We start from the raw sequence: 24,356 nt of genomic DNA, 5'->3' as shown, positions 1-24,356 counted from the left end.
TAAAGCTGCAAGGCTTAGACACCATAGAAATGTTATCTTGCAAAATTGCTTATACTCTTATAATATATTTATAAGAGTATAAGCATAATATTTAATATATCATATTTATACTTAATATTAGTATAAATATGCATCTACTATTAGGCCATACAGTAGTAGTTTGCCTCCGTAGGAGCAGCAGGAATGGATTATATATGGAACAAATATATAGACAAATACACACCATTTTTGAGGATTGGTGCATATGAAACAAAAGATATTTATTTTCTTAACTCAAATACAGATGGTTGAACAATTTCATGAATGACAATTGCAAACAATTGTACAAACAAATGAAGGAGTATATAACATGAAAAAAAAATCAATGTCTTGCGGGATCCCATATAAACATAAACTTGAAAAAAAAAAAAAAAAAAAAAACACTGATTACGTTCCCTTTGATCTGGTCCATCATCTGATCTCCTCATTTACAGTCAATATTAATAATATATTACTTAAATACACAAAATACAAAATTAGGCACATACACTGATCAGACTAGCTAGTTACTGTTGAATACAATAAACAGCACAGACAATAAACAGGTTATTTTTTATCTTAGGAATAGGGTGGTATTACGTACTGTACTGACGTTACATTAATATGAATGTGGAAACATTTAAAGGCACTATGGTGCATGTGGTCCAGGTACAAAAAGTGTAGGAGGAAAGAAAGGCTGGAGACAGACAACAGAGGGTTAAGATGTGATTCTGGTGGACCAATGCAAATGGGATTACAGACATCTTCTTTGCAAAGCACAAAAAGAGACTTCACACAGCACTGACAAGGTACTACATCAACAGTGGCTATCCTATTACTTCCAACGAATGTCAGGGAAAAACATGTGTATGTGGAGAGATATTTGGACTCTTATTTGGTTCACAAACAGACACAGCAGTCATCAATTCCAAAACACATCCTACTGCTGTCTAAGGATGAAGGAAACCAAACTTTGGCGTGTAGAGTGGAAAAAAACATAGCAAAAGAATAAAAAACAATGTAAAAAAAAACAGATACCACCCTCTCCTCTACCCTGGTTTTGAAATCTAACAACCGTTACAAAGTGTGTGGGCAGCACACCTCCTACTGTTCTAATCTCCTTGAAGCAGGGCTGTCTGGCCACTGAGTCATCTGCGAGGGAAGCCACTCACCGCTGCCACTGAGCACTCCTCTCGTCTCTTCAATATCCTCCGACAGCAACAACACAAGTGATACTAACAAAGTCTAAGAAGCTGAATAGCTCAGCCTACATTCGGTAGAAACTGGTGCCTGAGGTGCTATCCTTCTGAGGGCTATTGGTGTGTCATTTGGATCTCTATGCAAACTGGGGCCGAGGAAAAGAGACCAGAACCGTGTGCACGCTCCAGAGGCGTAGTTCACTGCGCTAGGCTTGACTTATATGGCGGAAATGGAAGCGTTTAGAGAGGAACCAAAGATCCTTGATTACTAACCAAGAGACTGTCCCCTCAATATAGACAGATAGGTCGATGGAGTGACAGAGAGGGAACAACTGAATTGAGAGAGAGAGAGAGAAAAAAGAGAGGACCCTACCAACTGAATCAGCCACTGACACATGGCACACACCAAACTGCTGTGCCCACTCCCCTCACTTGCCTGGCACTAACCCCCACCCACCCCAGCCTCCGCCTGCTCCTCCACCCATACCCCCATAACTCCATTCAGATCATGTCACCCCCGCAAGATACCACAACAGGGCCACTCTCCCTCTGTCTGCAGCCACGGTACCAATTAACTGATTATGACCCTAATCTCACGGATGGCTCCTTGAGCTATTGCGAGGCGCGTGGTAATTAAAGGGAGCGGAATCGTTTTCTCTCGGCGAGGACAGACGCGACACGCTGATATCAGAGGCGGGTTTGCCACTTCTCATCCGCAGAAGGGAAACTGCTCAAAGTAGGCCATGTGTCTTGGGAGTGCCTTTCTCATCACCCCTCCAGTCACTCTTGTTGAATCAATAAAGCCAGAGCACGCTCACACGCGCGCACACACCCACACACAAACAAACACATTCACACACACATGCACACACAAATCTACTGATGACAAACATAGGGATACGTGCGCATCTCTGAATCAATAGCAGGGGAGAGATAATAATAAAGGTTGGTTTAGGCTTTGCCATTCATAAATAACACATTACACGGTTTCAAGGATATCCCCCTCCACACACGCCAGTGACATCTTTCGAGCTGCTATTTTTGAGGCTTTGGATGACTCATTATTTTACATATCCACTGAGCCATTAAACACAGTGATCTGTCAGGCGGCTAGATCCATACAGTAGCAACAGGAGTGAAGTATTTGGTAGAACTTGGAGTTGTTTAAAAAACGTATTTGGCTTAGAAACAGCACGCTGGTCAGTCTTGTCACATGGGATGAGGTACCTGTATGCACTACCCATGAACTCCACACAAAACATGCCCGTGGTGGATGGGTAGCGAGGTTCAGCCCCTAGAACACTACCTGGCTGAGTGTCCGTCTGTTGGCCTCTAGCTGATGCTGAGGAGGGGGGCTTTACAAGAGGGGGCATATAAGCTCTGGTCCCCAGCCTCTTTCAAATGGATGACTGGTTTGACACACACACACACACACACACACAAAGCCAACAGACTATCAAAGCGAGAGGTCTAGCCGGATTATGACCAATGAGCACGCTCGCTTTGCACCCATTGTGTCGGAGGAGAGGGGGTGTGTGCAACTCAAGTGGCTCCTCAGTCAGGGGTGAGGGCCCACCTCCAGACCTGCCTTGGCCCACTCAAAAGAGTCTCTATCTAACCTATTACAAGCCTAATGAGGGATTACATGCAGGACAAAACCACTGCATGCTCCCTGCCTGGAGGGTGCCCACTGCTAGCCTCTCACCTTAGTGCCGTTCATCTTACATTTAGTATACATACATACAGTATGGAAACAGTATACAAAAAATCAATGATTTTAATATTAATTTCTTCATTTCATTGTGTCTCTCAAGACATCTCAAGATACTAAAATACACTGCATTTAGGATATAGGCTACATTGCATACAATTGGAACATTCAATGTTGGCAAGTGTTTTTGCATTAGTTAGTACTTGCATGTAGTGTGATAGTAAGTGTAGAGGATACTAATGGAAAGGTGATTAAGTTAGAAGAGAGTTGTAATGCTCTACTCAGAGCTGTAGAAGAGAATAAGGACATGATCAACACATCCTTGTCTTCACCTGACGGGGAAAGTGCTCTCATCGTTTCACACACACACACACACACACACACACACACACACACACACACACACACACACACACACACAATTTGGTCTCCACGGATTTCCAAGAATTTAAGGATTTCTTAGGAACACACTACCCAAAACTAATTTACCAATGTCATTGACCCAAATGAATACGATCTACAAAAGGTCAAAAATAATCACAGTCTTAGCTGTGGTCTGATATAATCTCTCATCTTAAACTAATAGGAAATGCCCCATAGCAAATTATCTAATATTTCAGTCTGTATTCAGTCTGAGTGAATACTACATTGTTTGGTTAGCACAAACGTTACAATAATGATTTACCCTCCTCATTTGGCATCTAAAAAAGAAAATTAAATTGGTTTAACTCCCCGTCTGGGATTTCCTATATTCTTACATCACCCACGTTTGAATATGCGACTCTTTGGTGAATGACTTTGGTGGATAGCAAGTATGAGGAATTACAAGCAATTAAAAGCACAGGACATTACTCGGATGACATTTTCCATTTACATACAAATGAAACAAGCGAACACACTAGTCAATGCAGCTAAGCGAGGTTCAATATGACGCCTGTTTCACTGGAGAATGTTTCTATGGCTTTGATCTCTGAAATCAGTTCAGTTCTACGACAGGAGGAAGGAGGGCACAGAAATGGTTATGGCTTCCCATGGTCCTGTTTGTCCCCCTGCTTAGTTGACTGGCACGGCCAGGATGTAGCCGGAGCGGCTCTTGGTGAAGTCGGGCTGCGACTGGTTGATCTTGGGCTCCACCACGACGGTGCACTTCCTCCCGTTCAGGCTGCATTGGATGGGGCTGCCGATGTTGACCAGCAGCTTCCGCTTCTCACTGGAGATGGGTGGAGAGAAAGAGAGAGACAGATAAAGAAAGAAACAAAGAAAGAAAGAGAGAAAGAGGTAGAGAGAGTTTAGTCTCTGTTTTACCAGGTCCTACTGAGATCCAAATGGCATTCTCTGTAGCTCTGGCAGTAATGTTTGGGTGCGATATTGATGAGAAGAGAATGAAGATAAGGCGTTCTCTAAACAGAGGGTTCCTATGTGGGTCCTTTTTTATGGGCTGACTCTTGGCCCAGTGTCTGTCCCATCAGCTTAGAGCCTTTACAGCGTCCCCCTACTCAGTAAATCAACACGCCAGTGTGGGTTTGGAGCCCATTGACTGGGCCACCACACTGTCAAATAAGCACTACATCTGCTCGTTAGTTTGTGTACATGAGAGTGTGTGTATAATTGTTCATAATGATGGCTAATTAATTTCTTTAGTCCACTGACATGGATGTATCACCCAGTATTTCAAAGCAACGCCTCTCACAGTGCCACCTCCTCCATTGAAACTGTGTTTGCAAACATGTCGCCTGACACAGGCTGTAAGGCCCTGCAACTAGCATATGTCTGACAATGAATATAGGCTCCGAAAACTGCCAGATTTGGGAGGAAGATCATCTCCATGGTGATGATGTGACAGAGCGCCCGAGCGCCTGCCAACTGAACAGCAGAGGAGATTGTTCAGACTTTGGATGTAATGTCTCAAGAGACAAAAACGAGAAAGACACGATTGCTCACTATCTGCGTAAACAAGAGGGTGATTCACTCCAGTGACCCTCTCACAGACTATTTGTTGTTGTTTATAAATGGCTTGAAAATATAATAATATAAACCCACAGTAGTTTTTTTTTCATCTCCACACTTTACAGTGAAGAAAGGGTGGCTGTGTTGGCGTTGCTATGGCGACGACTGAACTCTTCCATCTGTCATGGCTACCTTTGCCAGCCTTTTTTTGTGAGGGGTAGTCTGTCTCCTACTGCCTGTCTTGGTCTCTCCCTCTCCCTCTCTCTCTCTCTCTCTCTCTCTCTCACCTTAGTATCCTCTTTCCAAAAGCTCAATCCAACACAATCAGCACCAGAAGCAGACCCAGCCCACTTTAGCTCAGCATTGCCTTTTGACTTTGCCTAACTGCTCTCTCTCACCCCTTTCAGAGAAAGTCTATGCCCTGAGCCATTGTTTTACTTCTAAGTTCAAGCCTCAATATCCTGACCTGTTAAGCAGAGGAGAATAGTGCACACTAGGACAAAGCGTGGCCATTTGTTTTCCTAATTGGACCGTACCACGAGAAGCTAAATCAAAACAAGCACAACCCTCCGAGCTTCTGCGCTCTTGCCACAAGCCCTCCCCTCTGACAGTCGCTACACTGCAAGCGCCAATTAAATGACCACAGCCCATAAAAAACGAACGCTCTGGAGGAAGAGAATCTCTTCTATCACGTTAAATCTGCTCTCCACACAGGCCCGCTGGTCAGTCCGCATCCAGAGAGACACACAGGGGGCACAGATGTCGCTGGGTGGGGCGCTCGTGTGTGCGCGGCGGCGCTCAGTGCCCGGTGGCCGGCCAGTTCCCCCTCCCAGAGACAGGCGGGCCCCTTGCTCCCGCTCCTGCTGCTGCGTGACTGTAAGCGGTGTTCCATCACGCCTGTCTGAGCTCAGCGGGCCTGCCGTGCCGCCCAGATGGCCAGGGCGGAGGGCCCTCTCGCACGGCAGACTCTCTCCATTGTGTTTGATCACGACGCCTGCTTCTCCCACAGCCACAACAACAACAGACTCCTAGACTTCAAATTCAAGCTGACCTTTTCATCGACTTGTAGGCATTATGAGATTTGAACATGGTATTTTGTGATCCATTAGTTCCTAATCCCTGATGAGTGATAAATGCTTAAGACTGAGATTGAGAGGGTAGAGAGAGAGAGAGAGATGCAGAGAGCCTTCCAATATGGGCTTGGAGTTATGGACTATACTCATCAAAATGCTGGGGATGATTTCTCCTTCGTTTTCATGGGGCTGGAGCTTCATTTGCGACAGGAAGAGGGGAGGCAAATGTGGCGCTGAACCCCCCCCCCCAACCCCTCCGTGCTCCCGAGTCCTCCCCTCTGGGCCAGACCGGTTCTCCCCAGCACGAGTCCCTGGCTCCAGACAGCGGCTGCGAGTTCCCACTGGAAAATCAATTCTTTCCGAATGCACCCCCCACCACCACCACCCCCACCACCACCTCGTCCTCTCCCGCCTCCCTTCCCCTGAGCCTGCACCCTTCACGCTGGCAACCTCAAACAGCCCTATCTGACCCACAGCAGACAGAACCCTCAGAGGAGGAGAGGGGGGCGGGGTGGGGTGTTGATAAGAGGCAAGGAAGAAGGGAAGCAAGAGGAGAGAAGAGAGAAGAGAAGAGAGGAGGCTTTGGAGGAGAGATAAGAGCTACTCAGCACTACTGAGAGAGGGAGAGAGAGGGAAGGAGAGGGAGAGAGGGAGAGATTGGGGGAGAGAAAGAGAAAGAGAAAGAGAAAGAGTGGTGGGGATTGCTCCCAGTGCCCAAAAATAGTTCAATGGGATTAGGACTTCTTTGTCCCGGCTGAATCTACAGCTCTCCCCTAAAAAAAAAAAAAAAAAACCCTGGATTTTCCAGAAACTCTGTGAAGTGAACTCAGAAGAAGACTGGATAAAATCTCAACAGAATGTTTCACAAGCAGCATCATTAGTTCCCTCCTCACCTGTACAACACGACTGTTAGTGGCTCAGAACCAAAGCTGTGCAACACCAGTGAAAACCCCTCCTCTGTACTGTTACAGCTACGTGTTCTGCAGGCACTTTTGTCAAAACTGAACCACTTTGAAGCAACTCTTGAGTTACTTTGTTCTGCTCTGCTCATGATGTTAGCGATGATGAAGTGGATGCAGGTGGCAGCATTAACAGGCTCACAGGTGACAACACCACACAGTAGCGCGGCTTAGTGTGAAACACACACACACACACACACAGAGAAAGAGACACACACATAAGCAGACATGTAGAAACACGTACAAAGTTGACACAGGTGTATTCACACTCATGTCTCCTCCCAACCGGCCTGATGGTCACCTCTGTGTATGTTTCTAGGTTTTTTTTCTCCATCTAGTAATCTCAATTTGTCAAAATCCTGCTTTTCCATATGTCTGCATCACACTTCACTGTCTCACTTCTCTTTTCACACATACACATACAAACACACAAACATACACACAGCACACAAACATCCACACAGCACACCTTTCCGCCATCACACTTTCTCTCACTCTCACTTCCCCCTTTCTGCCACCTTTCCTGTCCCGCCACCTTTCTCTCCTGTCACTCTTTCTCCATCTCATCTTTCTCCTCCACACGGCCCCATGCAAACATGCGCGCAGACAATGCACTTCAACACACACAAGCACATGATAACACACGCAAACATCTGTGTACATGCAAATGCCTGTGCACGCATACACACACACACAATCACACAATCACACACACATGCACACAGGGGCTTAAGAGGACTTCTCGGCAGGGTGCCATTGATGTGAGGAGTGACCCCTCCTGTCCCCTCCCTTGGCTGCTTGGTCAGATCCGCCAACTGATGCCCACCTCCTCCTCAGCAACTCTGCAGCCCACACCACTGAGAGCAAGCATCTCCAACATCCTAGAATCAATAAACCCTGCGTGCAGTTTGTGTGTGTGTGTGTGTGTGTGTGTGTGTGTGTGTGTGTGTGTTGTGCAGCCTATGGGATTGTGTGTGCGAGCCTTTATCTCCATCCCTCTGGTGAAATTCGAGGGGGGGTTTTGGTTAAGGGTGTGGTAGGGTGTGGTGGGGTGGGGGAGAGTGGAGTAGAGAGAGAGGGGGGTGGAGATCAGTGGAGGGGGAGGAGAGACATTAGAGGAGTGCTGCTGAGAACAGAAGAATCTACCCTCCTGTTCTTGTCAGAAGAGGAGACGTTACAAACACCCTCATTGCCGCCACCTCCCAAATATAGCTGATATGCCCGCCGGCCAATCACGCCCACGCCTGCTCAGACACCGCTGTAAAACACACAGCTTAACAGAGAGAGAGAGAGAGAGAGAGGCCCACCATCTTTTACTGTAAGCACACAGAACAATGGCCCACTCTGAATTAAGAACCCACTACTCCCCTTCCTCACATGGCGCCATCACATTCCTCACGTGCAACACCTCCCTCCCTCTCTCTCTCTCTCTCTCTCTCTCTCTTTCTATCTCTCTCTCTCTTTCTCGCTGTCTCGCACACACTGACACATACACACACTTCCTGCTGCTCGAGCTGGATAGGAAGACTTTCTCCTTCTCTCTCTCGGTTGCTAATAATAACCCCAGCTATGTAGCACAGGGGGATTAGTGGTGTGCTTGCCTCATCTCTGCTGCAGTCAGAGAGAGTGAGAGAGAGAAAGAGAGAAACAGAACGAGAGAGAGAGAGAGAGAGAGAGAGAGAGAGAGAGAGGGGATGCTGAGCAGACACAGATAGGCACATATGGATGTGTACCACATCCACACATCACACACATGGCACAATAACACAAAGATGCTTAATCCCCCAAAACTCCTTCAGTGAGGCATACTGAATATCAACATGATTAGCATAAGCCTGCACATATCCACACATCCTAATCAACAACTAATCAATTAATCAATTAGTTGTCAACTATAAAATCAACTGGCAACTATTTTGGTAATTGGTAAACCAGTTTGTGTTTTTCAAGGAAAACACCTAAAAATGATGCTGCTCATTTAAGTTGATCATTTGTAGCTTTATTTACTCATCTATGACAGTAAACAAGGCATCTGAGGACATTATCTTGGGCTTTGGAAAACACTGATTGATACTTTTTCACCATTGTCTGACATTTTATCAATCGAACAATCAAGAAAATCAAGAAAATAATCGACAGATTAATGGACTATAAAAGTCATTTTTAGTTGCAGAATGCTAGAAAAGATGCACTTTCTGATGGCATGAACTGAACTTAGTGGCAGGTCAGGACAATGGGCACTGAATCAAGCAGAACTTTCCAGAAGACCTGGCCTCATTTGTCCACACCAGACACCACTGGCACTCGCTTTTACCGTGAGAGGAGAAAAGGACAAATCCCAGAGAGCATTTGAGTTTTTGTTGGCGACGGCAGTCTTGATTATGTAAACGAGTGTTTACTGGCCTTGCTAAAAGCCAGACGAGATAGTAGGCTGGGCTGGGCTGGGCTGGGTGGTTGGATGGGGCTAAGGGAGAGTAGGGGTGGAGAATGGCAGGGACAGCTGCTTCATATCTGCCTCCACAAAGTGACTTGGGGCCTCCCGGCCTGCCAAGTCTGAGCCCAACCTGAGCTATTATTTATCGAATTGGAGCAGAGGCGAGCTTGCCGCTTTCAATATTTATTAAGCCATGGAAGAGTGGCAAATCCGCTGCCCCCCCCCCCTTCATATCCCCTCTGCACTCCTTCTCTCGCTCTGTCCCCTCTCTTCCTATTTCCAAACATTTTTTTTTTCTAAAAAAAAAAAAAAAAAACAGCGCGCAATAACTCGCAAGCAGCAAGCAGGGAGATTACAACGCAGGTCATTTCCAAATGCAGGGAGGTGGGGAGGCTTTCCAGCACGGAAGCAGCATTGATCAAAGCCATGGAGCCCTGTTTGCAGGCAACAGCAGAGAGAGAGAGAGAGAGAGAGAGAGAGAGAGAGAGAGAGAGAGAGAGAGAGAGCAGAGGAGGGAGGGGAGGGGAGGGAGATGAGAAAAATAAATAAAGGAAGAATAAAGAAAGAGAGAAAGAAATAAAGTGGGAGAGGGAAGAGAGAGAGAGAGAGAGAGAGAGCAGAGGAGGGAGGTGAGAGAGGTGAGAAAAATAAATAAAGGAAGAATAAAGAAAGAAAGAAAGAAATAAAGTGGGAGAGGGGAAGCGAGAATTAAAGTGGAGAAAGAATCAATGTTATAGAGGAAGCCTTGTGGAGAAGCCATGCCGAGAGGGAGTCGGCCGGTGTGGAGATCAAAGTTGGGCAGGCCTGCCCGCTCACACTCCAGAGGGGAGAGGCTGCATGATTTCCATGCCTGGCAGGGGAGAGAGGGAACGAGGGAGGAAGAGAGGGAGAGGGGGGCATATGGATCTGTCAGGTGGGGATGCGGACACTAGCAGGGCTGGCTTTTTAACTATGGAACGTGTTGAGCTGGGGGGAGAACTCTCACTGAGCGTTTGAACAGTCCAGGAGAGTGACACCGAAAGAGACAGAGAAAAAAGAACATCACATCTGACACTCTATTGTCAGTATTTTCTCTTAATCGTGCCAATATTTATTGCAAAAATGACACTGTTTTGGAGACAGGAAGACATCATTCCTTCAAGGAGAGAGATGAAGGTCCAGGGAGACAGCAGGTGAGTAGGACTGTGTGACAAACAGACAGACAGATTGACAGGCTGCAGGGCAAATTGAGACAAAGAGAGAGAGAGAGAGTGCCGTAACTGCAGTTGAGAGCAGTAGAGAGGAGCGGTTATTAACAGTAAAACTCTCATCGGTCCGTGCCTCAGAGCTTTGAGGTTTGAGTAAGGGAGGCCAGCAGAGAAAACTTTGGATCAATCACCCGCATCGACCAGGCCCAGACACATGCTGCAGCCACCGCCAGGTAAGGTGGTGCACAGACCGGACGGTGCCCCATTAGAGGAAGTTCCTTAGACGCACACAAAACAGAAAAAAAGAAAATCAAAAAAAGAAAATCGGAGTAAGGAGGGGATTGCGGGGTGGGGACACCATTAACTGTTGCACTGCAGACAATCTGCTCTCTCTCTCTCTAGTCCCCAAACAATGTAACAGATGCTCCTCTTGAGAGGATGAAGAAAGGACACACTTCCCGGACATGCTCCTCCTATTGGGATTCTTTTCAGCCAGTTCAGCTCCCCGGAGAGAGCCACAGTACCACAGGGAGAGCTATCTCTGGCCTCCCCTCAGGGACGTCAGTGAGAATGACCAATACACTGCAGACGAGCTCAGAGAGTGTATCTAATGCAAGGCTAATCAGCTCAGGAGGGGAAGTAAGTAACTATTTACTCTGAGCAAATGGGCCAGAGAAGAGATCAAAATGACTTCTCTGGATGGCTCGGTGTTGTGGATGACCCCTCCCCACACCCACGTGCACACGCACACACACACACACACGCACACACACACACAGACATGCACACCTCCCTCTCTCACTTTTACAGGTTAAATTTTCACACATCCATCAAAAGACCCTGACACGTCTTAGTTAAAAACAGTCAATACTTCTACTCCAACCTCACAGAGCCGAGAGGTGAGATGAGGAGGGGGGAGGCGAGCAGAGCACTCGAGTGAGTGACTACATTATTTCTTAATTTGTAAGCCGACCATTGCATGCTTAAGTGAGCTTCTTCCCTCAATACCGTCAATAACGTCAATGGCATCCCACTCAGGCCTTACTCATCAAAGCCCAGTGGTCTGATGATCGGCACACTCGAGGTTTGGTATTGATTGACAGGTGATGAATGTGAGGCGATGATGGGTACAAATAGGCCGGGAGTGTTGGAGTGGTAGAGGGGGAGAGAGAAGGATGGAGAGGTTGCAATTAAACGAGAGCAGTGAAGGGAGGAGTGATGATGCTGGTGGTATTAAAGGTGTGTGTGTGTGTGTGTGTGTGTGTGTGTGTGTGTGTGTGTGTGTTTTTGTATGTGTGTGTGTGTGTGTGTGCTTGTATGTGTGTGTGTGTGTGTGTGTGTGTGTGTGTGTGTGTGTGTGCTTGTATGTGTATGTGTGTGTGTGTGTGTGTGTGTGTGTGTGTGTGTGTGTGTTCAAGTCTGTTTATATGTTTAAACAATGGTCAATATGTGTGTGTGCAATACTGTATGTGTGTGCAAGTGTAAGCATGCAGTATGTACAGTATGTGTGGGTGTGAACAGTATCTGAGTTGAGATGGTAATAAATGCATGAACATGCATGTGTGAGGGCTTGTGTGTGAATCAGCCTGTGGAACTGCAGTGGAGGGTAAACAACCTAATTGATGACTACGTCACTACTGGTGGTGGTGGTGGTGGTGGTGGGAGTTGTACCAGAACCAGAACGTGGGCAGTACAACTATGGAGTTGGTGAACAGGAAGTGACATCAGTCTGGGATGCGGTGGCGTACGTATGGAGCATGGAGCATCTTACGCACATGACATCAATAAGAGATGACCGCTGCTGAAGTGTGTGTGTGGGAGCAGGCAATGCCTGGGTTGTTCAGGGTCATCAGGGACGTGAGCCGGTGAATCAACATGCATGAAAGAGCGCGGGGGTTATCTCTTTGTGTACTGTACGTATGTGCTTACAATACACACAATCCTGCACGAAAACGTGTGCATCTGTGTGGGTGTGTGCATGCGATGTGTAATACGAGACAGAGTGATGGAGAGGGAGACAGAGAGGGAGAGGGAGAGGAAATGATGGGGGGATGGGAAGAAGGCAGCACAAGACAGACTAAAGAAGATAAGGTGTGTGTGTTTAAGTCTAAATGTGTCTGAGTGTGAGTGTCTTTGTGTGTGTGTGTGTTTGTGTGTGTGTATATGTATGTGTGAGTGTGAGTGTGTGTGTGTGGGTGTGTGTGTGTGTGTTTGTTTGTGTGGGTTATTGTTTGATGTACAGCCTGCAGAGCTGTGTGTGTGTGTGTGTGTGTGTGTGTGTGTGTGTGTGTGTGTGTGTATGAGAGTGTGTGAGTGTGCGTGTGCAGGTGTGTGCATGCGTTTGTGTGTGTGTGTGTGTCTGTGTGTGTGTGTGTGTGTGAGGGTGTGTGAGTGTGCGTGTGCATGTGCATGCGTTTGTGTATGGTTATTGTTCGATGTACAGTCTGCTGTGTGTGTGTGTGTGTGTGTGTGTGTGTGTGTGTGTGTGTGTGTGTGTGCAGCTGACAGATAAGAGCAGCTGAGGAAGTGCAGGGTGATGTATGGCTTTAGGAGCATTGAGCCTGCATGCAGCTACAGATATGGATGGAGTAGGAGGACTCAGGCTTATAGCGTAGCGTCATATACAGTGCAATGCCAAAGCATTAGGACTCCTTGACATTTATGATTCACATTTTGCTATGTTGCACTTTGCACCTGTGGGGTAATTGAGACGGGAGAGATAAATAACAATAATAACACAATATATTGAATAATATAAAAGAACAAGCATAGAGGTGCAGAATGGAGAAGAATGTGGTAGAAATACAGTGGACATGGGTGAAGGGGAGAGTGGAGAATGCTGGTTATGATGGAGGAATAAAAGAGAGACTGTGAGAGGGAATGAGAGAGAGAGAGAGAGAGAGAGAGAGAGAGAGAGAGAGAGAGAGAGTGGAATGATGTTTTAGAGTGATGTCTGTGTGACCTCCCATTTCTGCTCAGTGGATACGTTGGCAAACAATGAAAGCAGCAGAGCCAGAGTGAGAGACCAAGAGAGGGGGTGGGTGAAAGAAACAGAGTGTATGTGAGAGAGGGAGAGACGGAGAGAGAGAGAGAGAGAGAGAGAGAGAGAGAGAACGACGCAGAGAAACAGCAATGCAGGGCTAGTGCTGAAAAGTAGGTCAGATCCACTTTCCGCACGGGTGTGTTCACACACACACACACACACACATACCCAGGCAAAGCCAAGCTACACACCCCTTGCATCTCTCTTGCTCTCTCTCACCTCTCTCTCTCTCTATCTCTCTCTCTCACCTCTCTCTCTCTCTCTCTCTCCTCTCTCTCAATCTGACCTTCGGTGCAGACACACCCAACTGACAAATCCTCAATGCCTTTCAACAAAACACCATGTGTTCGAAACAAACATGCATATGCATATATATTTGTGTGTGTGTGTTTGTGTGTCTTTCTCAGTGTTTACCTGTTTGTGTGTTTATGTGTGGCATGTTTTCATGAGCCGTGGGCGGGTGGGTGTGCATGACTGCATGTTAGCACGTGAGCTCACATGTGTGTGTGCGTTCACGGGGTGATTGGCGTGATTATGTAAGGCCTGGAAATTGCATTACTGTAACGAGAATGTTTTGAATCCAAGGGCTGTGCGACGAGGGTGTCCGCGCCATGCGGTCCAGGCTCCAGGTAAAGAAGGCATCATAAGACGCACGGGTGGATAACGCATAGAAAGAGTGTAGATGTGTATATGTGTTTTTGTGTGTGTGTGTGTGTGTGTGTGTGTGTGTGAGAGAGAGAGAGAGAGAAAGAGAGAGAGAGAAAGAGGTGGGAGACAGAGAGTGGAAGAGAAAGAGTGTAGATGGGTATATGTGTGTGTGTGTGTGTGTGTGTGTGTGTGTGTTTGTGTGTGTGTGTGTGAGAGAGAGAGAGAGAGAGAGAGAAAGAGGTGGGAGACTGAGAGAGTGGAAGAGAAAGAGTGTAGATGGGTATATGTGTGTGTGTGTGTGTGTGTGTGTGTGTGTGTGTGTGTGTGTGTGTGTGAGAGAGAGAGACAGACGGAGAGAAAGCGAAAGAGAGAGAAGATGTGACCCTCATCTGGATTTACGGCAGTAGGATCATAACTCAATCACATGAAATCAGCACTGAAACAAGCACACACTTATGCGAAGAGACTGATGAGGAGCTTTGGGCAAAAACACATGCAATCTCTCCCTCTCTCTCTCTCTCTCTCTCTCTCCATCCCTCCCTCTCTTTCCATCCATCTCCATCTTTCTCTCTCTCACTGAAGGTGGACAGTGGAGTCATCAGCATTCACTGCCAGAAGGCCTGTTAATGCACTAAATATCAAACATGGATTGGCTGGTTGCTATGGGAACTGCATCTGCAGCTCTTGGGGAAAAGAGGCAGGGGGAGGCTAAGATACAGGAAGGGAGGAGATAGAGAGGCGAGAGAGGGAAGGAGGGAGGGAGAGAGGGATGGATGGAAGGTGGGAGGGGGCTGGATGGTGAGGAGTGGGGAGAGAAGGAAGAATGTGTGAGTGGAGATGGAGAAAGAGGGAGAGAGAAAGGGAGGGATGGAGGGAGGGAGGTGAAGAAGAGATGGAGGGGTGTGAGGAGAGGAAGGAGGGAGAGATGGAGGGGGAGCATGACTCCTCCAAGTCTGAAATTTCGATTCAGCATAAAGCCTGACCTTGCTGTGGGGGACAAAGACACCAGGAGCAGGAGCGGCAGCAGCACTGGGCGGCAGGTGCAGCGGCACCGGCACTGACCGCTAGCGTCTGACGCTCCCGACGCCGTCTCGTGCAGGCCGGGCTTCTCCTACACGATGAGCCCGATGCGCGCTATCATGTTACCGGATCGGTCCACCGCGGCACGCCATGCCGCACAGCCCCCACCTCCTGGCTTTCTGCATTATCATGCTTACAGAGACTTCCGCAAAAGGCGGCAACTGTGGCGCACGTCAATAAACGGCATCGGGTATCTCTGCCCACGCCAGCACACCCGTCTCTCTGAGACGACGCTCTCACACACACACCCGTGCATACTTTAGCTGATTATATTAACAGGCACAGACTGCAGCAGAGATGATTGCATTACGATATTCATCCGGTTTCACGTCGCCATCTGTTCACCACGTGAACCCTCCGACTGGACTGATGTGTGTGTGTGTGTGTGTGTGTGTGTGTGTGTGTGTGTGTGTGTGTGTGTGTGTGCGCTCAGGAGGGCGAACAAATGATCCCAACTGTTTAAAAATAACCACACTAATGGTGTTCTATTCTATGGGTTGAGGATGATTCACTCATTAAAGTTAACTAGGATTTTGTATTAATGAGGATAAAAAGTAAATGACAATCGTTTTTTTGGTCCATTGACACAATAATAGGTCTGCAACTGACAGTGGGTGGTGCATATCTGTGTCCATGTGCTTGTGTGTGAGAGTGTGTCTGAGTGGATTGGTGTGTGTGTGTGTATACTTGGGACCTTAATTGACTGACTGACTGACTAATTGACTGACTTGAGAGACCTGTGTTTGAACGCCATATTAAATGACTTATTAGCTCAACCGAAAACGCATCGTCAGTGGCTTAGTGCAAGACCCCCCCCCATCCCAACATGCCTTTCTGTCTATTCTCACAGCCCATTAGGTCAAATGCTATTTATTCACTCTTCAGGACAATTACCAAACAATTATCAGCTCATAACTGAGTGAGCACAGATTGCAATGAAACAAAGGCTCCTGCAGTGCATAAGGGTGCACCTATGTGAAATATTCAGAATGTGTTCTGAGATATATGCGGGCCAATTGTATGAATATTTCATACTATGCATTACAGTTTGCGTCTGAGTAAATGATGATAAATTATGATATATGGGGGGACAGGAGTGGAGGCGGAGGGGGGAGGGGACCCAGTGTTTGCCGCCCCTTTCTCTTTCACAGGTCAGTGTGCACACACACCAAACCCTCAATCACCTCAGCATCTGGTCGCCATTGCCACACACACACACACACACACACACACACACACACACACACACACACACACACACACATACATACACACACACACACACACACAAACAAATTGCTTTTGTGGAACATACCGTACATGCAGAAACAAAGCCAATAGTTTTTCTATAGCACATCGAGCAGCTGTGACAGAGCACGTACACAGTATGGAGCACATTGGTTTGTTTAAGGGCTATGAAAAACACATATAGAGACAGGGGTACACACACACACACACACATGCACACACAGACACACACACACACATGCGCACATACACACAAATCCCAATTAACAGAAGCAACACCATCTACTCTCCTCCCTGTCACTCTCCCGTTTCCCTCGCATAGGTGTGAATGTTTAATACAAACAAGTAATCACACACACACACACACACACACACACAAAATCATATAGGGCCTCAACACTCTTTCTTTGCTTCCAATTTATTTGTCTTCTGTCTTGTACTCTCACCTTGATGTATGGAACAGTAGCGGTCCTTAAATAATAATAAGTAAATAAAAATAATTTTGGTAATTTCCACCTCTACCCAAATTGATTTATTTAGAAAGAAAACCTGAGTGTCCCACTTTAACAGTATGGGTGTCAACCTAATAACTTGATGTATGGCATGGCACAGTATGGTCCATCATATGATTATTAAGGATGGGGTATTTTACATAATTTAGGTAATTTCCACCTCTACCCAAATTGATTTAGAAATAAAAATGAGTGTCCCACTTTAACAGTATGGGTGTCCCACTTTACCAATATACCACATATTTGAGGTTTGGTCAGTTTAGATTTGAAGTGGTGTAATTTTAGCTGCATTTGATATTTATCCTTTTTAATGTTTAAATAGAGTACCGAAGCCATGACGTAGCGTTGCCAAGGCAGCAATTTCACTTGGCAATGGCTTGCTTAATCTATTTCAATAATTTTACAGTGTTTCTAAGACGTTAGTATATTTTTTTACACTGTAGGAATCACATACTACAACATAAATTCATGCCAACACGATCAAATTCGTGACTACAGAGTTTTATTTTAGCATGGGTTTCCTCCGTAAAAGAGACCTGCATGTAACTTCACAGCATGTGGTTAAAATCCTTAAATTCACAGACGTGTTTTGGCTTTATTTTTTTGGCAAAAAACGTCACTCTTAACAGCCGCCAATCTTTGAGAAGATGTGAAATATCCACTGGAATTTTGTTTCTTTCTATTACACCTGCCAGGGAATCCGTGTTATGTGGCTAAGCTGCTGCCTAGCAGGTAAAACACGTTTAAATGGATATATTTATTTTTATTAGCTAGAAATGATGCCACATGTTTACATTCAATGCTATTTATGCCACTTCGAAAATTTGTTTAGATCCAGTGATTCTGCCATCATGGAAACGCTACGTCACACTTCGGGACTCTATTGTGTAAAGGACAACCCAAGCTTTCTAAAAATGTATCATGTTATTTTACAGCATATAGCTTTAGGATTATTGTTAAATGTGTCAGAAAACATCCCATTTTCAATATGGTCCCACTTTACCCATGTTCCCCCTACATGTGAATCAAAGATCTTAGAGCATAGCGCTCTAGAATCTTTGGTGTATCATCATCAAAAGAGTTTACCAGATAAATACATCATTCCATGGAATGTTCTCAAATTCCACTCTCAGCATCAAACTATTGTTTCTGTCACAGAAGCAGCTTAGCAACATTGTGATGTCTTTAGAACACAACAAAACTGTAATTCTTGGTCACTCTTTCTTATGTTGTCCTAGAAGTTGGTTGATTGTTGATTTTATGGTAGCCTGATATAATGTGGATGTTCTGGTTTCTGACCTGCTGCATTGCAGCACGGCAGAAGAGGGATGATGGTTCAGCTGCCATTAAGAAAAAGGTCAAGAAATACAAAATGTGGGAGCTGAATCTCGAATTGTTCAATTTGGGTGTCCACCTTGATGAGGACAGTTCCAGCAATGAAAAGAAAAGCAGAAAGAAGATGAAGCATGCACTCCAGAAGCGTCTCATTAGTGAGCTGCTGAAGATACACGTGGACAGAGCCAACAAGAGGGCTAAAGAACTTCTCATGAGTAACCCAAATGTTATGACCCAAAATGTGTTGAATTATGGGAATGCTTCACTGGAGAGCAAACTGGAACAGATGGAGAACGATAACAAGAAAATGGAAGGTGATGGACAGAGTGTTCTTCACACCCTTATGGACAACGTTGAGAAAAACAACGACAACACTGATGGACATCACATTATCCTGGAGGAAGTGGAGAGCACTCTGAGTGAGTAGAAGTGCAGATAGGCCAGTAGAGCAAAAGATCAAAACACAAAAGTGACTTTTTGACGTAATCATAAACATTGAGGAAGAGTGCTACATCATGCATGTCATTTTTTACAGATCTGACTCTGATTTCTGCTGAGCACTTGAATAATGAAATTGGGAACAAAATGCCAACTGATGGTATGTACCAGATATTTATTTACAAGGGAACAAACTGATTGAAATAAAACAAAAAACCTTTAGTTTGTGTTTTTCTGACTAACTTTCCTCTGTAATGTACAGATGTAAACAGCATCAGAGCGAAAGCCAGCACAGGGGAAGGTGATAACGCAGATTTCAACATGGCAAATGACAAAGTGTGAAAAAGTGCTTAGCCCTTGGACTGGAGACGGGAGGGAGGACTGGAAATCCCTTTTTGGCATCTGGTTCTTCTGTTGTTTTTTATTTTTTTATTTTTTGCCCCTTCTGGCAAAAGCTTTTCAGTAAAAGTTGAATTGAACCTACTATGTTTATGTCTCCTTTAATAACTGTTAATATGAACATCTGCCCACTGTAATACTCTTCTGGCCAAATTTGACAAGTTAAGTTTGTCCCATGAAACTGAAGGCCACAATTCAATGACAGATTGCAGGCTTCTTTATTTAGCAGGACTATAACTTAAAAGTATAAAAATAGACTGAATTTATGAAGAAAGCTCCTTCTTTCTGATTGTAAGACAACTATCAATTCAATAATGCTCCAGGCAGGCACTCAAGCAGAGATGGCAAAAAGTACTCACTTCCTGTACTCAAGTAGAAGTAATACTTGTGTTAAAAAATACTCAAGTAAAAGTAACAAAGCACAGGCTTGGAAATGTACTTAAAGTATAAAAGTAAAAGTAGTCTTGTGAATGACAACCATTTTTTATGCAATGGTACCTGGACCACACAAATAGAGTGCAAGAGTGCCAGTCTCTCTTTTTAAATCTCCCCCTTAACCTGTTGGGCCATTTCTAGGATTTCCCGCCCAACATTGCACTGCCTACTTTAGAGGGCAGTGTGTTCTTTTGGCCTACCATCAAATGCTGGACATCTTTAGAAAGCTAAGATCCTGTAGTTTCTTAGGAAGCACTGGCACAGAGTTACAGAGCCTAGAATATTGTTTTTTTCTTTCTGCCGGATAACAAGCATCTCAGGCCACATTTCAGCCCTCTAGATCACTTGATATGATTTTAGAGACACAACTGAGCCAGAGCACCAGGTCTTGCGAAGCTGTGTGCAAATGTAGATCAATATAGAATGAAAAATGAGTACTTTAGACCATTATTTGTCAAGGTGTGCTCATGCGTTTTGTAATGTCCTATGGAAACTCCCCATAGGATTTTTGGTTACCCAAAATGCATACTGACAATAAAAGTATGCATTTCTGTGGTTTCTTGTACACTATTTGGATTTGTAGGCCATGTCAGGTTCTGATAATCTGACTTCACAAAATGGAATAATTATACAAAAGTCTCTATTTTTGCATTTTTTGTTGGCTTCATGGGTGTGTATAAGATGGACTATACAACTAATATTTAAATGTTAACAGTTGTAATTGGTGAATACACTCTTTTGAGAGGTGGATAAACTCTAATAAAAGGTGGATAAACTATTTCTGAAATTTCAGGTGGGTAAACTTCGTTTAGCCTACTTGCATTTAGCCTCCACTAGGCTACATCCCTGTTCAAGCTGCATCTACTTATTGCTAACGATATAGGCTACACTGCAGCTAGAAGTTAGGGAAGCACCAAAGGCGAGGAGAGGTGGAGGGCATTTTTGACTAAATTTAATTGAGCGTGTCTCATTTTAGGGGCCGGATGCTTCGGAGCCTACTACTATGTGCTAACGTTAACGTTACTGCCATCAAGCTGCAATGATTAGCCGCGAATGAATGCCGCCCAAATCTGTCGAGTCATCTTGCAGTGGTGCGTCAACTTTAAGTGCAACGTATATTCCCATCCGCTATTGATGACGCGAAAAATAATAACGGTAGCCTAATTATTTAAAACTAAAGTAATGAGCCAGTTTTGTAAAATGTAAGGAGTAGAAAGTACCAATATTTGTGTTAAAATGGAAGGAGTAAAAGTAAAAAGTCGCCTCAAAAATAAATAGTAAAGTAAAGTAAAAATATCTAAAAAATCTACTTGAGCACAGTAACGAAGTATTTGTAGTATTTGCACTCAAGCAGGCCTAGCTGAAACATTGTTTTTCTTTTCTCCCTCGAACAGAGTCTTATCATGACTTTAAATCATGATTTACATATTGAAAAGCCAACCATGTGCCACTAAAAAACACTGGAATGGTGGTGGCAGAAAAGGGGCCTTTAATTGTGACTGAACCTAACCAATATTACATCCGGTGTCATGAGTTATTTACATTCAACATTCAGTGGCTAACAAAATACCAGGACAGTTCTTTTACAAGAGTCTGTAGCCGGCGAGTGCCATACTTTTACCAGAGCAGTTTCAGTCCTTCAGTCTGACTGGCTGCAGGTTGTCATAGTTGCCAATGTAACTAACGTGCAGTCTTCCTTTCAAAACATAAAGATGTTATAAGCGAATAATCTGAGACGTTCGTTCTCAGCAGCATTTAGTTAACACATCTAGTCACACGGTTCCTTTATGTGCCTTCTGCCTCCACACCTCTCTCTCTCTCTCCTCACACACCCAAAACATCCTTTCACCCACATTTTCTGCTCCAGTCACAACATACTTCAGTCTCCCCCAACACACACAAACAGACACATACATAGACATAGCCGGGATTAGTGTGTGCTTCACCTCACTGTGTGTTCACTGTGTGCTGTTTGTGTTTCACTAATTCACTGATTGGGTTAAATGCAGAGACCAAATTTCCCTCACGGGATCAAAAAAAGTATATATACTTATACTTATACTAGACACACAAACACAATCTCTTTCTTTCTCCCATCATCCCCCCTTTGACTTTCTGACATGGTTTTTCTCTCCCTCCCTCCCCTTCCCTCCCTGCCAGTTCTGTTTACTCCTCTCTGCAGAGTGGTCCATTAACAGTGTTTCCAATGGCACAGAGTGGAGTATGGCCCAGTTTTAGCTCGGGATGGGATGGGATGGGGGCACAAAGAGAAAGAGAGAGAGGGGGAGAGCGAGAGAGAGAGGGGGAAGAGAGGGAGAGAGAAAGACTGATAGAATGTGATCAGAGGCCAAGCTGAGATCAATACAGAGCCTGGCACGTGATTGAGCTGACTCAAAGAGTGAGTGAGAGAGAGAGAGAGAGTTAGAGAAATGGAGAGAAGCAGAGAAATGATGGTCCAAAAAGGGCCCAATTACCACTAAAACTCCTGGTGCCGTTTACAGCCATCATGGCCTGAGCACCTCTGCAACAGCTCTGCTGCCATTACCAGAGGCCTCGTCACACACAGGCCACGTGCTAACTCAAATGGAACGCCAGCTAACGAGCCAATTAACTCTTCACACATGACCCCAGCGTGAGAGAAGAGCTGAGGCCTTCAGCCACCTCCACCCTCCCTGCCCCTGAGTTGGGACTCTGTGGGAAACAATTCTCTCTCTCTCTCTCTCTCTCTTCTTTTTCTCTCTGTCTGGCTATTATGAACTGACTGAGACTAAGTGTGTTTATTGTCTTTTGACTGGATTTGTGTGTGTGTGTGTGTGTGTGTGTGTGTGTGTGTGTGTGTGTGTGTGTGTGTGTGCGTGTGTGTGCGTGTTTGTATGTGCATCTTGGGGGGGTAGTATGGTTTGTTTTTCTTGAAAGTTTTCTTGAAAGAAAATAGTCTCGGTGGGTGAATAGGTCCATGGTCACCATTGGCTTCATTTAGACGAGACCAAACCTCTCATCAACTTTTCGACACCAGAAAGCCAAGAGTGGAGGTGATCATGGCTGACTGGCCATTCACGGCTATTCTCTGCCCCCTCCGCCCCTCTGTCTGCGCAGAGACAGGGCTTTCATTAGAGGACAGCATGGGGAGACACACACGGGGCTAAAGCTGCCACCAGAGGAGACTTCTACAAAACGAAAGAGAAAATAGAGAGAGAGAGAGAGAATGAGGGAGAGAGAGATGAATGGGAGAGAGAGAGAGAGAATGAGGGAGAGAGAGATGAATGGGAAGGGGGTAATTTAAAGAGATTACACAAGCAGAGGAGAGAGAAAAGAGGAGTGAGGGAAAAGGGAACGGGATCAGGGGGGCACAAAAGGCGTCTGGCACCTCACTAAAATAGTTCCTGTTGTGAGGACAGAGAAACAGGAAAGTTCCTATTTGTGTTTATTTATTACTCAACCGGCCCCTGGAGGGGAACCAGGCGTTTGCCTCATCCCTGCGTCATCCTTTAGCAGGGGCTTGCCCTGTAGAGTGAGTAAACAGCCCTTTGTGTGCTTCAGGAGGGTTCACTCTTCCGTCTTCCGGAGTGAGTTACTGACTGAGGGTGGAGGTTATTTCCCTTGACCCGTTGCAATCACCACCGCAAGTGATCAGCAAATCAATAATATGGACGGCATGTATATGAGTCTTCTCTCGGTGGGAGTATTGGACTCGGATCAAGCGTCCCCTATGGATGTCTACAGCCCCCTTCGTTAGTGGTTCAAATGGAAACACTTAGCATGGGGCTTTTTGGAGCAGCCAGACACAGATTAAATTACTGAGGCTGAGCGGAAGATCTGATGAGAGAGAGAGAGAGAGAGAGAGAGAGAGAGAGAGAGAGAGAGATCACATGAGAAGGGATAAAACTGTCTACAAATGTGACTGTGTGATTTCCCTGATTCTGCTTTTAGGGTAGACACACTCAGAGAATGATAAAGTAAGGCTAAGCATACGGCTGTTCACAGATACATACATCCCTGGGTTCCCTTGGAATGACATATGTATGCAAGAGGCGGCCCAAATGTTTCTGAATCAGCTAGTCTCTAGGTAACAGCTAGTATGGTCGGACTTGTGGTAGGTTTGGAGTCACTTGGCTGTTAATGAGTTCTTGGTGATGGCCATTAAAAACAGAAACGTTTGGTATGTCTCTGAGACATACTGAGTTTTCATTTTTGCATTCACATTTTTAATGCCCAATCAAATGAAAATACTTTTCATTTTCAGTCTTATCATATGGGTGGGGTGCCACCATGGTCTCTAACTTGACCCCCCTCTCTCTCCCTCTGTTCCCCCCTCTGTCTGGTCCAGTGAGAGTATGGTGGAGGTGGAGGTGGAGATCCGTGCTCCTCTGTGAGAGACTGACGGTGCAGCCACCACCACCGCCGCAGCAGCAGAGAGGAAGTGATGGAGGGAGCGCTGCTGCGTGGTGTGCATGTCAATGCGGGAGCGCCGCGGCTAAATATAGAGTGGGCCAGCCTCCACAGAGGAGCAGCCTTAAATATTTCATCTCCAGAGCTGGAGGAAGCAGGGGGAGAGAGAGAGAGAGAGAGAGAGAGGGGATAGATAGAGGGAGTGGGAGAGATAGAGAGGGAAGGAGAGAAAGAGAGAGGGAGGGTGAGGGATAGAGAGAGAGGGAAGGAGAGAGAGAGAGGAGAGGGAGGGGATAGAGAG

The 24,356-nt window shown here is 45.6% G+C and overlaps 2 protein-coding genes across 2 annotated transcripts in view; one reads left to right on the top strand and one right to left on the bottom strand.

Moving 5' to 3' along the window:
- Positions 1 to 239: 239 nt before the first annotated feature.
- Positions 240 to 24,356, bottom strand: part of myo1d (myosin 1D) — a 96,729-nt gene continuing 72,612 nt past the window's right edge. Inside the window, exon 22 of the mRNA XM_048233626.1 lies at positions 240 to 4,138. Coding sequence (XP_048089583.1) covers positions 3,982 to 4,138 — 157 coding nt within the window. The 3' untranslated portion in view covers positions 240 to 3,981. The remainder of the gene's footprint in view (positions 4,139 to 24,356) is intronic.
- Positions 18,309 to 19,266, top strand: LOC125287692. Its single transcript, XM_048233664.1, has 3 exons — positions 18,309 to 18,813; positions 18,930 to 18,992; positions 19,095 to 19,266. Exons 1-3 carry the CDS (start codon positions 18,336 to 18,338, stop codon positions 19,172 to 19,174), a joined length of 621 nt encoding a protein of 206 aa, XP_048089621.1. The 5' UTR covers positions 18,309 to 18,335; the 3' UTR covers positions 19,175 to 19,266.

Source organism: Alosa alosa, chromosome 22 (genome assembly GCF_017589495.1).
Source record: "Alosa alosa isolate M-15738 ecotype Scorff River chromosome 22, AALO_Geno_1.1, whole genome shotgun sequence".
NCBI classification, from domain to species: domain Eukaryota; kingdom Metazoa; phylum Chordata; class Actinopteri; order Clupeiformes; family Clupeidae; genus Alosa; species Alosa alosa.
The sequence above is the reverse complement of the archived record's forward strand: the minus strand, read 5'-3'. Positions and strand labels throughout refer to the sequence as shown.

Bases quoted from the DNA above. Each gene is read 5' to 3' on its own strand.
- LOC125287692 (XM_048233664.1), top strand. From the start codon at position 18,336: ATGTGGATGTTCTGGTTTCTGACCTGCTGCATTGCAGCACGGCAGAAG. The intron at 18,814-18,929 runs GTGAGTAGAAGT...CATTTTTTACAG, and splicing joins GGAAGTGGAGAGCACTCTGA to ATCTGACTCTGATTTCTGCT. The intron at 18,993-19,094 runs GTATGTACCAGA...TGTAATGTACAG, and splicing joins GAACAAAATGCCAACTGATG to ATGTAAACAGCATCAGAGCG.